Source organism: Taurulus bubalis, assembly GCF_910589615.1.
Source record: "Taurulus bubalis genome assembly, chromosome: 2".
In the NCBI taxonomy this organism is placed as follows: domain Eukaryota; kingdom Metazoa; phylum Chordata; class Actinopteri; order Perciformes; family Cottidae; genus Taurulus; species Taurulus bubalis.
The window spans coordinates 11,252,213-11,265,144 of record NC_136590.1 but is presented as its reverse complement, the minus strand read 5'-3'; the positions used below and the strand labels follow the sequence as shown (position 1 = coordinate 11,265,144).

General features: G+C 42.7%; 1 protein-coding gene across 1 annotated transcript; it reads right to left on the bottom strand.

Annotated features, from left to right (window-relative positions):
* Positions 1–10,974: 10,974 nt before the first annotated feature.
* adrb1 (adrenoceptor beta 1) lies at positions 10,975–12,171 on the bottom strand (the record flags this gene model as incomplete). The annotated part of the gene is made up of 1 exon (XM_079214021.1): positions 10,975–12,171. The coding sequence occupies one exon, from the start codon at positions 12,169–12,171 to the stop codon at positions 10,975–10,977; it is 1,197 nt and encodes a 398-aa protein (XP_079070147.1).
* Positions 12,172–12,932: the final 761 nt, after the last annotated feature.

Sequence of the window (12,932 nt, the reverse complement as noted above, 5' to 3'; positions counted from 1 at the left end):
TGCCAATGAATTCATCCTATAAAGAAGACATTTGTCCCCTCACAGCTCTGTCCACAGTACAGTAAGTTAACTGAAATGAGACGACCGTCGGCCAGCATGCTCTCTCTGCTTGTTTCCCGATGTTCGTCTGCCAATAAGCCAAATGTATTTTTGAAAAAGCTGCTTCTTCAGCTTGACAACACAGCACTCCAAGAAGTAAAAGTGAAAAAGAAGAAGAAAAAAACACAGCCCTGGCTTGTTGGGGCTCTTGTGTGCCACATGGGCATTTTTTTTCATCAACTTTTGCGCCGCACAGCACTTACGGCCCGAGCTGGTGAAGCAGGGCGCCTCGCATCAGCAGACACGCCCATCTGTGTGACACCGGCACTCGACTGAAGGAAGCAAACTGCTTTCTTCGCCATGTTTAATGCCGCAAACAGCACTATGCCATCAGCGTGGAAGTATCCTAATGTTAAGCTGTGTTAAAAAAAAAAAAATCTATGACAAGTATAATATTGTGTTACAGTTGAAATGTAGAGCTGGCCTTGAATTTGGCCGTTTTGAATGTGATTCTTCTTTCGTTTGTTTCCTGGCTTTAAATTTAAGTTTTATTTGTCTGGTTATCTATTTTATTATTCACTTATAAAGCTTTCTTAGAATATTTGGCCTTTGCTTTTAATTTTAAATAATAAATACCTAGAATATTGTTGCCTTTCCTTTACTAATCTGAATGATTAGTACCAACAGGCAACGTCTTCTCCTAATGAGACGTGAGCATCTCAAGCTGTTTGTGTGAGCTTCCATGAAAGTGGTTTGTCAGCATCAATAGCATTCCTGATATCAAACCGTGGACACAGAGATAATAACCGCTCGTAGAAACTTTCTTTGCACCGTGTGCACAATTTGATCTGGAAAAAGACAAAAATGTTCAGGTTCTTTTATCACACTTTTGTTTTCTCGTGTCACTTTGTCTGTTGAAGTAAATCAAGTGTAGAAGAATCAGACGTATCTGTAGCTGTAGCTCAGGAAAGCCAATGGAACCTACAGAAAGATATCCAGGGACAAAGTGCAATGCTGTTCCTTTCATTGATTTGTTAGTTTTTTATTTCTATCTTGTCTTTTTGTTTTGTTCTGAATGAGTCTGTGCGCCAGTATTCTGTTTTATATATGTCTGTTTTTATGCTTGTGTACGTGCAACATGCGACTGCAGGTGTTTGAATATTTAGTGTCCAACTTGTGTGTGTGTGAGTCTGCGTGCATGGCTGCATGCGTGCCTTTTTATAACCTCTCAAGCTTTTACGTTTACACCTTGTGTACATGCTTCAGCTGTCGGAGCTTATAGGATTTCAACAGATTGACCGTGAAGTTTGTTTCATCCAGAGGAGTACTGGTACACTTGATTTGCATTTAGACCAGAGTCTGTCAGCCACACACGCACGCACACACCCCTGCAGCTTCTGCCTCTCATTCACAGATGTTCAGTCTACCCGCATACACAGTATGAAGGGTATTAAGCAGGCAACTAGCTTGATTCAACAATAGTAAAGTTTCCTTGCTCCTTATTTGATCTGATTGCAGAAGCTGTCACAAAGCATTAGCCTCCATCTCTTTATTTACCCAATCAGAAACAGGCGTTTATGAGTCATGAATGGTTGGAGGTTGATCCCCTTCCCATACACCCGGAGGCTATGTTGAAATGGTCCACTATGTGAACAGAGATGAAAGTTTCCAGGATTGAAGTCATGAAGTCCTTAATGCCTTGCTTTGCGTTTGATGTACTTGATGTGCTTTTATTTCATCCAAACTGATTTCTTTGCGAGGCACACCTGAAGATTACGTCTTGATTCTCCTTGATATTGAAACTTGGTAACCTTTTAACCTCCAAAAGGTTCAGAACGGTTGTAGTTTGATCACTTTAGGGTTTCTGTTTCTATTAAGGCAGTTGATTATTTCAAAACAAAAATGATCTGGATGTTTTCATGCATCTAAAACAATGGGTAAAATGAGCTGCTTGCTGCTGACTAGGCGCAAATCATCGTGTTTTTTGTTGTTTCTTTACAGTCAGTTTCTGGGACAGAATTAAAATACAACCTATGCAAATCATCGCATAGGATTTCCTCATTATTTCCTCAAAATTCTCAAAGCATTGCTAATACGCTGCTTCTGTGTTGATCACAGCGTGTCTCCTGTAAGAATCATGCCGATCCAAGATTTCCCACATTTCCACAGCCTTGAAACCAAGCCATGCAGAAGCATTGTGTGAATACATTAATCATGTTTCACTATATTGATATGATAAAATGGAGTTCAGTGTGTTTGTGTCAAAGTGAGAGATTTAAATTGGAAGTTTGACATTTTTCCTCCTGCTGTGCAATGATTTCCCCCTGCCCTGTTTTGTGGAATATTCAAACTGTGATTATAATATACATTTGTAAATATGTCATTCTGTAAAATGATGAGAGGTTTTTAAAAAAAAAAAACATGCTGATTCTGGATTATGTTTGTATATATGGTGTTTCCAGGGAACAAAAAGAGATGAGTCTTAACTTTCTCTTGAATGTCCTACAGTGTTTCATGTTTTTGTTTTGCCATAAAACTTAGATTGACATGACAATGACATGTTCTGTTCTGGTTATTGTTTGATTGAGGTACAGTGGAATGAAGTGTAATTGAGGTTGGGACATTTTGCACTGAGATAACCTCTCTCACTCGGAGTCTTTTAGATCCCATTTGGAAAACGGCAGTGTCAGCCGTGCTGGAGGTCACGCATATCACTGCACCACTGCCAGTCAAACCAGGCAGCCTCTCCGAGGATTTCAAACCCAAATCTATGGGAATACTCCCAAAAATACAAACGAAAACAAGTCCTCTACAGCCATTTTAGTGTCAATGAAAGCCTCATTTGTGAGTCGCTGACCTATATCAAGGGCAATGGAGTTACAGGAATTATACTGTTAACATTATGGTTTGCAGCTAATGGTTTGTCATTGTTGATTATCGATAAATTGGTTATTGTTCTATATATAATGTTAGAAAATAGTGAAAATGCACATCAGTTTCCTAAAGTGCAAGATGAGGTGTTAAATTGCTTGTTTTGTTTGACCAACAAGCCCAAACACAGCAATATTAAATTATAATATTGCAGGACATAAATAAAAGATGCAAATCCTCACATTTGTCTGACAATGTGATTTTTTTTTTTTTTTTTTTTTTTTTTTGTGCAATGTTTAATTGGTGGAGTACTCTTTCAATGTTTTTATTCTTTGCGTTACAGCTTTAGTTCGCATGGAGAATTGCGTGCTGTCACCATCTCTTCTTTTGGATCAAATTCATAGTTCAGTTGAACAATATCTTGAGTCACCCTGTGAATCTGCGCACATCAAAATTGAACATCATGCATGCGCTTTCTCTTTCCCACGCATGCACAAATGCAGACTTTGAAAAACACCTACAGACCAACCGATGGCACCTGTCATGAAATAATAATTAGTTCAGCAGGAAAAAAAACACATTTGATTCTTTGGACATTCTCGTCACGTATGGGGGATATTTCCCATTTTCTCCGCAGGCACCGCAGCGCACAGCAGGTTCAAATATCCAATTCAGGCCAATGGTCGCTGCCTGGCTATTTTTAGCTCGCTGATAAAGGATACTCCTATCAGCTTAGATGACCACCCTTGAATTCATAAAGCATTGTCTGTGTCCTTTAGACACAGCAGCAACCATGTCAGTACTGCTCAAGGTGCTAAGATAAAAAGTCTGTCCTGTCCTTGTCTCTTTTCCTTTACTATATTACATCCAAACTCAAGCACCACTACAGCTGCAACATGAAGATAACAATATTTGAATATGAATGGGTCTCTATAATGAGTATTATTGAAGTCCACTTGTCTTTAGACTTTAGTGCCTTGTCATTCTGTGTACAAAAACAGACCTTTTTAATTTAGAATATTCATGTATCCATCTAGTCTATTAGAAATCATTAGAAAAAGCTGCCCTCGTGCGTGTAGGAAGTCTCAGTAATGATTTGATTGTATGCCACTTACCTGCTCTGCCTCTTCTGACGCTTCACTTCAACCTCTGAGAGGGAAATTGAGGGGTAATTTTCTCCAGCAGGTGTTTTTGACATGTTCATTCAGATTTGTGATTAATCAAATGTGCTGCTGCTTTCAGCAGAGTCAATTCAGTGAATAGATTTATGAATGAAATGTATTTTGTTTCATGCTTAAACCAGAACTCACGTCTGTATCTTCATGCAGGGGGCAGACAAGCCTGAGGCTATAAGTCAGCCAGAAAGGTAGCACCTCGGCCTTGAGAGTGATGAAGGCCTTTAAACAAGCGGCTGTTCCATTTCATTGCTCTGCAGGGGTGGAAAGTACATTTATGCAAGTACTGTGCTTTACTTCAGTAGTTCTATTTAATGGTACATTTCGGTAGAAAATATAGCTTTTTACACAACTACGACTTTATCTCCTAGTTATTATTCAACTTAAGATATTACAGAAAATAGTCTCTCGGCTTGTGAGCCCTTACATAGAAGCTGTTTCTATTTCCCCATTTCAAAAGGATCACAGTTAAGAGAAATGTTCCAAAAATTGAGAACAATCTAAAGATTTGTTTTCCTATGTTTTCTCCCCAGATTTACCGTGTGACCTTTTGGTTTATACCTAACTGTATATAAAGTATTTAGAACTTACTCCACTTTGGCCGGCTTCAACAGGAAAATGCTACATATATACAGTATATGTATATCAGTCACAGGGGACATATCTGCAGAATGAGCACTTTTATTTGTAATACTGTAAAGGAGCTGTATTTAACATTCTGAACCAAAAACTAATATCTATGTAGAGATATCGAGGAGTGACGTCTAACTGAGCAGAGGATGAAGTCGCTCTCCCTCCATGTGCTCGCCGAGGACATGTGAAGAGCCTCTGAGGGGAAATTGAAATGCTTCCAAACTCCTCACTTGCACCACCCATGTTGTCCTCTAGTCTAGACCGGTCAGACAATCGTGCAGAGTATCAGTTGAGGGATTGCAAAAGGGCAACATTGTTGTTTTGGACTCTTGCCCTCTCAGGGGGCCTTGAATGCTCCGTGTAGCCCCTCAGCATGTGTGTGCAAGTCCAACTGGGGACCACAATATTATTGAGAAAGACTGTTAATCCAGCCAGCAATGGTAACGTTATTCTTAAAAAGAAAGGCATTCAAAAGGATTAGGGGGCTGCGAAGAGACTACGCTGCTCACATCTGTGAATCAAAACGCCTTGCAAGTATGATGGTGGTCAGATGTCGGCAAGCTGGTTGAAAATAAGATAACTGCGAGACACAGGGTCAGCAGAAGTGGACCTGATGATAATGTTTGCTCTCATCAGTGCAGTCGTGCTGTTGATTCGAAAGACTAGTTCTGTGCTGTGAGTTAAATGAGAAGATCAATATCGCGCTCAAATCTGTCCATTCAATACGAGCCTGGAGCCAGCAGCTGATTAGCTTAGTTTAGCATAAAGACTGAGGGGGAGATAGCTAGTCTGGCTCTGTCCTGGTTCCAGTTGGAGGACGTTGTTACCTTTGAACAGAGCTAGCTGTTACCCATTGTTTCCAGTCTATATGCTATTGCTAAGCTATGCTAGCCATATCCTGGCTGTAGCGTAACAGGCAGATATGCAAGTGGTATCTTTTCATTTGAACCCTGAAAAGAAATGTCGAACAACATTTTTAATCACCATTTCTGTTGGCCCACACATTGTCATACTGAGAGTGACTCCTGGACCATCCGGCGTTGAATCATCGGCTTGTTGAAGGGTCAAGACTCTTGACTTTGGCACCCCGAGGTACAAATAAGAAAGAAAAAGGTCAGGGAAGGTTTTTGGAGCCACAATGCGTTGATGTTCTGATGGAGCCAAATGTATCTAATTTGGAGTCAGAAACCAGGAAGCCAATGAGAAAATGCTTTTGCTTACTTTGCTACATCCATTGTGCATGTTTTTAAAATGAGTTAGTAAGTCATGAGTGTCTCAGTTTCATACTTCTTTAAGTGAAACGTAAAAACACAAATGCTGAATGCGACTGACTGAATTTGCCCCAATCTTTAGGGCGACATGAGCAACAGTCATAGCAAGCCAAAGCCCGGCAGATGGAGACCGCTGAGCTCCGAGTTCACATGGGAATCAAAACAGATGGACGCATGAAGCGTAGCACCTGCTTTTGGCACCGCATCTCAACATTCTCAGCGTGATTTTTAGACTGGAAAATAAATTGCAGAGGAATTTAATCTTACAGTGTTACAAGGCATTTATTAGCTAATGGGAGTTGAGTTTTATCAATGTTTGGCATCAGATGCGTGGGCCAGCTGCTGGGTCTCCACAAGTGCACGCTTCTCGTTCAGCTACATTCATAAATAAGACACTTTGTTTCCCATGCTATCTCAAAATGGCCAATAAATCCATCACCTGGGTTTGAATTGTATCGCTTAACAGACTAATACAACACATTTTAAATAGTGTGTGTGTGTGTGTATATATATATATATAAAGTACACTTCAATTACTTTGGATGTCAACAAACAAGAGACTTGAAATCATTTAAAAGCTGTGCAAAGCAGTGCACTTTTATGCTCCCGTTGCATGTATTTAGCTCATCATTTGGGTTGCAATAAGGTCATAATCATTAGCAATCAGCAACAATTACATCCAGGTGTTGACATTTCTTGTTTTCTTAAATCACTGCTCTGTTTTTCTACCTGTGAACCTTGGAACTAACTCTCCTTCATCCTACGCCTGAAGAAAATGACAGTACTTGCAGAGCATTTTACAAAATCATGTTTCTGCTGCAATTAGCGGAATCGCTCATCTCCGTTTGTCTTTTGTTTGGTTCCCGCAGGAGCACGATGAGTGGCAACTGCTATGCAAGTCCTCTTTAACTGACTTTGATTCAGAATATTGTTTTTGTACACCATCTTTGTGCAACGCAAATGGTTATTTGAAGGCTTGTGTATTTAAAAATAGGTTATGAAGCATATGTGTTTTCGCATCAATTTGAGTAGCATTTGGGAAAAGAGAAGATTCCCAATTCACAAAGAAGTCTCAATTTTTTTTATATTGCCTTTGATGATTATGTTTTTGTTGGTCAGATGGCAGTAGGCGACGGTTGGCAGAGACAATATTCATGATCTGGAACGACAGGAGGTTGAGTCCATCTAATAACTGAATGAAACCTCACACCTGTTGCCTGAGAGGATCCGAAAGAGCTCCTTTTAAAGTCTCAGCGCAGTGAGGTTGTGGTGATTTGGGAGGTTATGGAAATGTCTGACTTCATTCTGCTGTGAAACTTTGCTTGAATTAGATTACGTATGCTTTAACGGCAGCATGTGGAAATGTCATTGCACCTTGAGTTGCACCATGGTCTTTTAAAATGTCCCCATACTCCAGAGACAATGAATACATATTTGACTGAGTTTGAGTGGGAGCAAATACAATGCAATTAATAAAGGAACAGTTCCATATTTTGAGAAATGAGCATGTCTTGCATAGAGTTAGATGAGGAAATGAGTATCAATCTCCTCATCTAATTCTTGTGAAAAACACAAATAAGTGTTCTTTTCTGCATTGATAGAAAATGAATACATATTAAATATTTTGAATATCATCAAATTGCATATAGTTATATTATATATAGATTACGTTATCCATCCATCCATTTTCAACCGCTTATCCGGGGTCCAAGGCCAGCCGGGAGATATAATCCCTCCAGCGTGTCCTTGGTCTTCCCCGGGGTCTCCTACCAGTTGGACGTTCCTGGAAAACCTCTAATGGGAGGCGTCCAGTGGGCATCCTGACTAGATGCCCGAACCACCTTAGCTGACTCCTTTCGACACGAAGGAGCAGCGGCTCGACTCCAAGCTCCCTCCTGATGTCCGAGCTCCTTACCCTATCTCTAAGGCTGAGCCCGGCCACCCTCTGGAGGAAGCTCATTTCGGCCGCTTGTATCCGAGACCTCATTCTTTCGGTCACGACCCAGAGTTTGTGACCATAGGTGAGGGTTGGAACATAGACCGACCAGTAAATGGAGAGCTTTGCCTTCCGGCTCAGCTCCCTCTTCACAAGGACGGACCGGTACTGCGCCTGTTTTACAGCTGCAGCCGCACCGATCCGTCTGTCGATCTCCCGCTCCACCTTACCCTCACTCGTGAACAAGACCCCGAGATACTTGAACTCCTTCGCTTGGGGTAGGCAGTTTGTCCCCACCTGGAGGGAGCAATCCACCGGTTTCCTGCAGAGCACCATGGCCTCAGATTTGGAGGTGCTAACTCTCATCCCTGCCGCTTCACACTCAGCTGCAAAACGCCCCAGTGAATGCTGGAGGTCACGGTCCGAGGAGGAAATCCGTGGGCCGTAAATCATCAGGGTTTTTTGAACCGCTCTTAGTCTGGGCTCTCCCCCGAGACCTGTTTGCCTTGGGAGACCCTACCAGGGGCTGACGCCCCGGACAACATAGCTCCCAGGATCACTGAGCCACTCAAACTCCTCTACCACGTTAAAGTGGCGATTCAGCAGAGGAGGATTACGTTATTATTAATGTTATTTAGTGATAGTGCATCTATGTATATGTCTTGGCCTCCAGCAGTTAAAGGCATGGTTAGTAAACTTAATTATCAAATTCTGCAGTGAAACACCAGAGGTATATTACAACCATTATTATTTCTGAATGTGAACTCTGTGTTTACCGTAAATAACCTCTGTTACCGCAGAGGTCCCACTGATATCAGTTAATGTCCTTTGACTTGAGCAGCCAGAATGTCCACTGATACACATGCAATTTGCATCCTCCATCAGTGAGTGAGCCCACTGCTAATCTGCCCAAACACAAACTTCCTGCCAAGCAAACAATGCTTAATAATGAAGTGGGTCTTTGCCAGAAGGGCCATCAAAGATAATGGCTGCACTGCTGCTGTTTTTTTTAAATAAAAGCTGGGTCTCATTCACACGTATTAGTCAAGCCAATCATATCTAAATGATTTTCATTGGCCAAAACAGCTGAGTTTAGTTCCATTGAGGCTTTTTTTTACTGGTGTAATTGAAGTGTTCGACTCTGGCCTTCTGGGAGAGCGCCATGTAAACGTGTTTTAAAGACATCCAGTTTAAGGGCTGATTAATATTCCCCAAAGAAAGTATCTCTCTTGGGTCACATCATAACAGCTGCCATGCTAAAAAAAAACATGTTCTACACAAACAGGGCCTATTTGACACATTAATACAATAATGTGTCAGTTCAAAACTATACTGTACTCTTTAATCTGCGAAACCAGTAGTACGATGTGTGTTTTGGTTATTGGGGAAACTTGACAAAATAACCCTGCTGACATCTCAAAAACATCATCAGGGTTATTTACAGAAAGCCTGTGATACAAACCTGAGAAGCGGGACTCAGGAGGTAGGGAGGGTCTGATGTCAATTTGCATTATGGTAAATGTAGGATCATGTGATTTCAGAGCACAGTCCATACCAGGGACTAAGAGCCGGGCTATTTCGGCCTCTGCTGCACACATTTTTATCTTTTTTTTTAAATTTAATCTCTTAATTTAACAAGTGTAGGGACGTGTAATACTGCATCGCTGGAGTGCATCTTTAAAGTTTTAGAATATTGCATTGGCTTGGAATGTTAAAAATCACACCCTTTTTTTTTTACGGCATGTCAAAACAAATTAAACTGGGGTGAAATGCAGTAGCAACAGTAAACGTTCAACAAATTAATTATTCTAGTCCAATATCATTTGAATGCTTAAACATTTTTAATTGATAGAAATAGTGTTTCCCCCTAAAACTGATTTATCATCATCTTAATCCAGCCATAACACAATTGTTTCAATTGATGTGCTGTATAAACCTTGATCAGGGGACAGTTGAGACTTAAGTCAACATGTAAACCTTGATTGCATAACCATGTTAATCCATTGTGCATGAATATGTATGACATCCATTGTTTTAAAAATCGTATTTCCATCGCTCATCTCTCCAACGAGGTCAGTCAGGTATTAGTTGCTCTCAGCAGTCAATATAATTAAATTCCAAATAAAGCTCAAACAGTATAATTATCAATGAAACGTCCTTTTATTTCACAAGTCAACACGCCACCTCACAATAGCACGTAAAGCTTAAACGAGAAAGACAAGGAGAGGTTCAAAATCCTCACATCAGTACTAAACACCATAATACAATATGTACAAAGGTCGTGGGAATCAGTCCCACGTTCACTTATGTAGTAAAAGACAGCGTGGAATAAATACATATTTTACATAAATGTTTAATATAAACAAATACCTGTCGTACAAATTGCACTTGCCGATAGCTGTGAGGTAAAAACACATTGTGGTTACGACGTGGCGACATACAGTCACTGACGAATGCCTCGCTCGTGTCCGCTGCATTTAAATAACAATCAGTGTGTTACAGTGCGTCTGAGCGGTCATTTTAAGAATAAAGTATCACCCATGGAGAGCCCGGGGATCATTTAAAGGAAACCACTACCCTTTAATCGATTATCTGCGTCAATTCACACTGAACTCCTGGTCCAATAAAATAAGAAATAAACAAAAACATGAGGATTAAACTCTTTGAAAGGAGTGCCAATTCACTAAATCCTGTTTTAAGTGCAGCACCGAGTATGTGTTATTTGATCCGCTTAATTAAACGATGAGGGTTGCTATATACATTGGATCATCTTGGACATTGAACTGTCCTGGGGAGATTTGCGCATTTTGGAAAGAACATTGGTCCTGCTCTCTTTTTATAATAAAAAGAAATATGGCTTTTAAACACAATGCAGGTGATTTCGTCTGACCATTGACTTCTATGATATCGGACAGAGCCACATGCTGCATGCAGCTCTTTTACGCACACCTCTCCAAAAAGAAACCCACGTTCAAGGAGTAAACGCCCGCTGTTGCCATCCTTTCCCAGGCTGTAGTAATCCACCTCAACAAAAGCACTTGTCTTCCCTTCACAGCTGTGATTCAGAGTGCGACAGCTTCGCGGCCCCGACCAGGCTGCTGTCACTGTTGTCCAAGACGACGCAATCCGACCACAGCCCCAACGTGCCGGGCTCCAGAGCGGAGACGAACCCGCCGGAGTAGCGGGACAGGTCGCAGGAGCTGATGTGCAGCCGGCGGTCGGCTTGCCTCGGGCAGCACAGCAGCCGCTTAAAAGCCTTCCGGAAGTCCGGGCTCCGGCAGTAAATAATGGGGTTGAACGCTGAGTTCACGTACCCCAGCCAGTTTAGAAACACGAAGAGGTCCTTGTCCACCACCTCTGCGCCAAACACGCGCACCACGTTGACGATGAAGAAGGGCAGCCAGCATAGAGTGAACGTCCCCATGATGATTCCCAGCGTTTTGAGCGCCTTCTGCTCCCTGAGCGCCAGGATCTTAGACGGCCTCTTCTTGAACTTAGAGGTCAGTCCGGTTAAGGTGTTGTGAAACCTGCCCTCGCACTTGTCGATCTTCTGCAGCTGCTTCTGCGCCTCTCTGTACACGCGGGCGTAAACAAATATCATCACCAGCAGAGGAATGTAAAAAGAGATGATGGATGAGGAGATGGCATATGCCCTGTTGGTGACGAAGTCGCAACATTCCGGGTCGTCGTAGCAGGCTGTGTCCACACTGTCCCGGGACCAGTGCATCATGATGGGGAGGAAGGAGACCAGTGCAGAGATGGCCCAGACTGCGCACACCACCGTTTTGGCCCGCGCTTTGGTTAACAAGCTTTGGTAGCGGAACGGGGAGGTGATGGCCACGTACCTGTCTATGGCGATAACGCACAGGGTCTCGATGCTGGCGGTGACGCAAAGGACGTCCACGGAGATCCAGAACTCGCAGAAAAAGCTGCCGTACAGCCACGAGCCGCGCACCTCGAGCGCGGCGCCAAACGGCACCACCAGCAGCCCCATGATGAGGTCCGCGCCCGCCAGAGACACGATGAACACGTTGGTGAGCGTCTGCAGCCGCTGCGTCTTGGCGATGGCCACGATGACCAGGATGTTGCCGAACACAATGGACACGACGATCAGACACATCAGCACGCTCATCCCCACCATCCACTGCTCGGACACGGCTGCTGTCGCAGAGTCCGGTGCGTCCGGCGCCTCGCTGCCGGAGCCATTCTGGAAATTCACCGGCGAGGACGCGCCACCGTCCCCCATGACGGTCTGCTGCGCTGTGTGCGGGACCAGGTCGAGTTCATCAAGGCAGTGCGAGGCAGCCTTTCTAGTGTGTCGCGAGCGCACGAGGCCACAGCTCTACTCCTGTCGCGCGCCAAACTCCATCTGGAGTTCCTCTGTCGTCCTGAGATTGTGAGCTGCTGCACCGGCCGACACATCAAAGCGGGCGGTGACATCACTGCTCCTCAGGACCAATCAACGCAGCTCTACCGACCAACTCTCCCAATAATGAAGTTGAGGAATCAGAAATTAGTATCAAGTCGTTGAAACTAATGCGCATGAATGAATACACAACACTTTAATTTACAAAGAGGAGGGCAATTTTTAGCACAAGCTTTCTAATCACATCCTACCCCAAACTGCCCTGCCCTTGGGAACACGAGAAGGCAGATGTGGAGATCCAAAACCCACCATTGTATCAAAGGGATTGTGTTGCTTTTTCCACTTGCCATCACAAACAAGATTGTCCTTTTTATAATTTTATCACAAAGAATACATTCCAAAGTTATGAGAGCAGGCCCAACCACAGATCTGCTTTTTCACAGCATTGCATGAACCGCCTTTATAATGTAAATATAATAACAATAATATTAAAGTGCCAAACTATTCAAGTATCAAGGTCCGTTCCAGATAATTTAAATCCATGTAAGCCATAATGCATCCGTGTAATGCATTAAGACGATTGATTATCTAAAAGAGTGAAGAGTTAGCGGTGTCTTCGTTTTCATCCGATGTCTACAAAC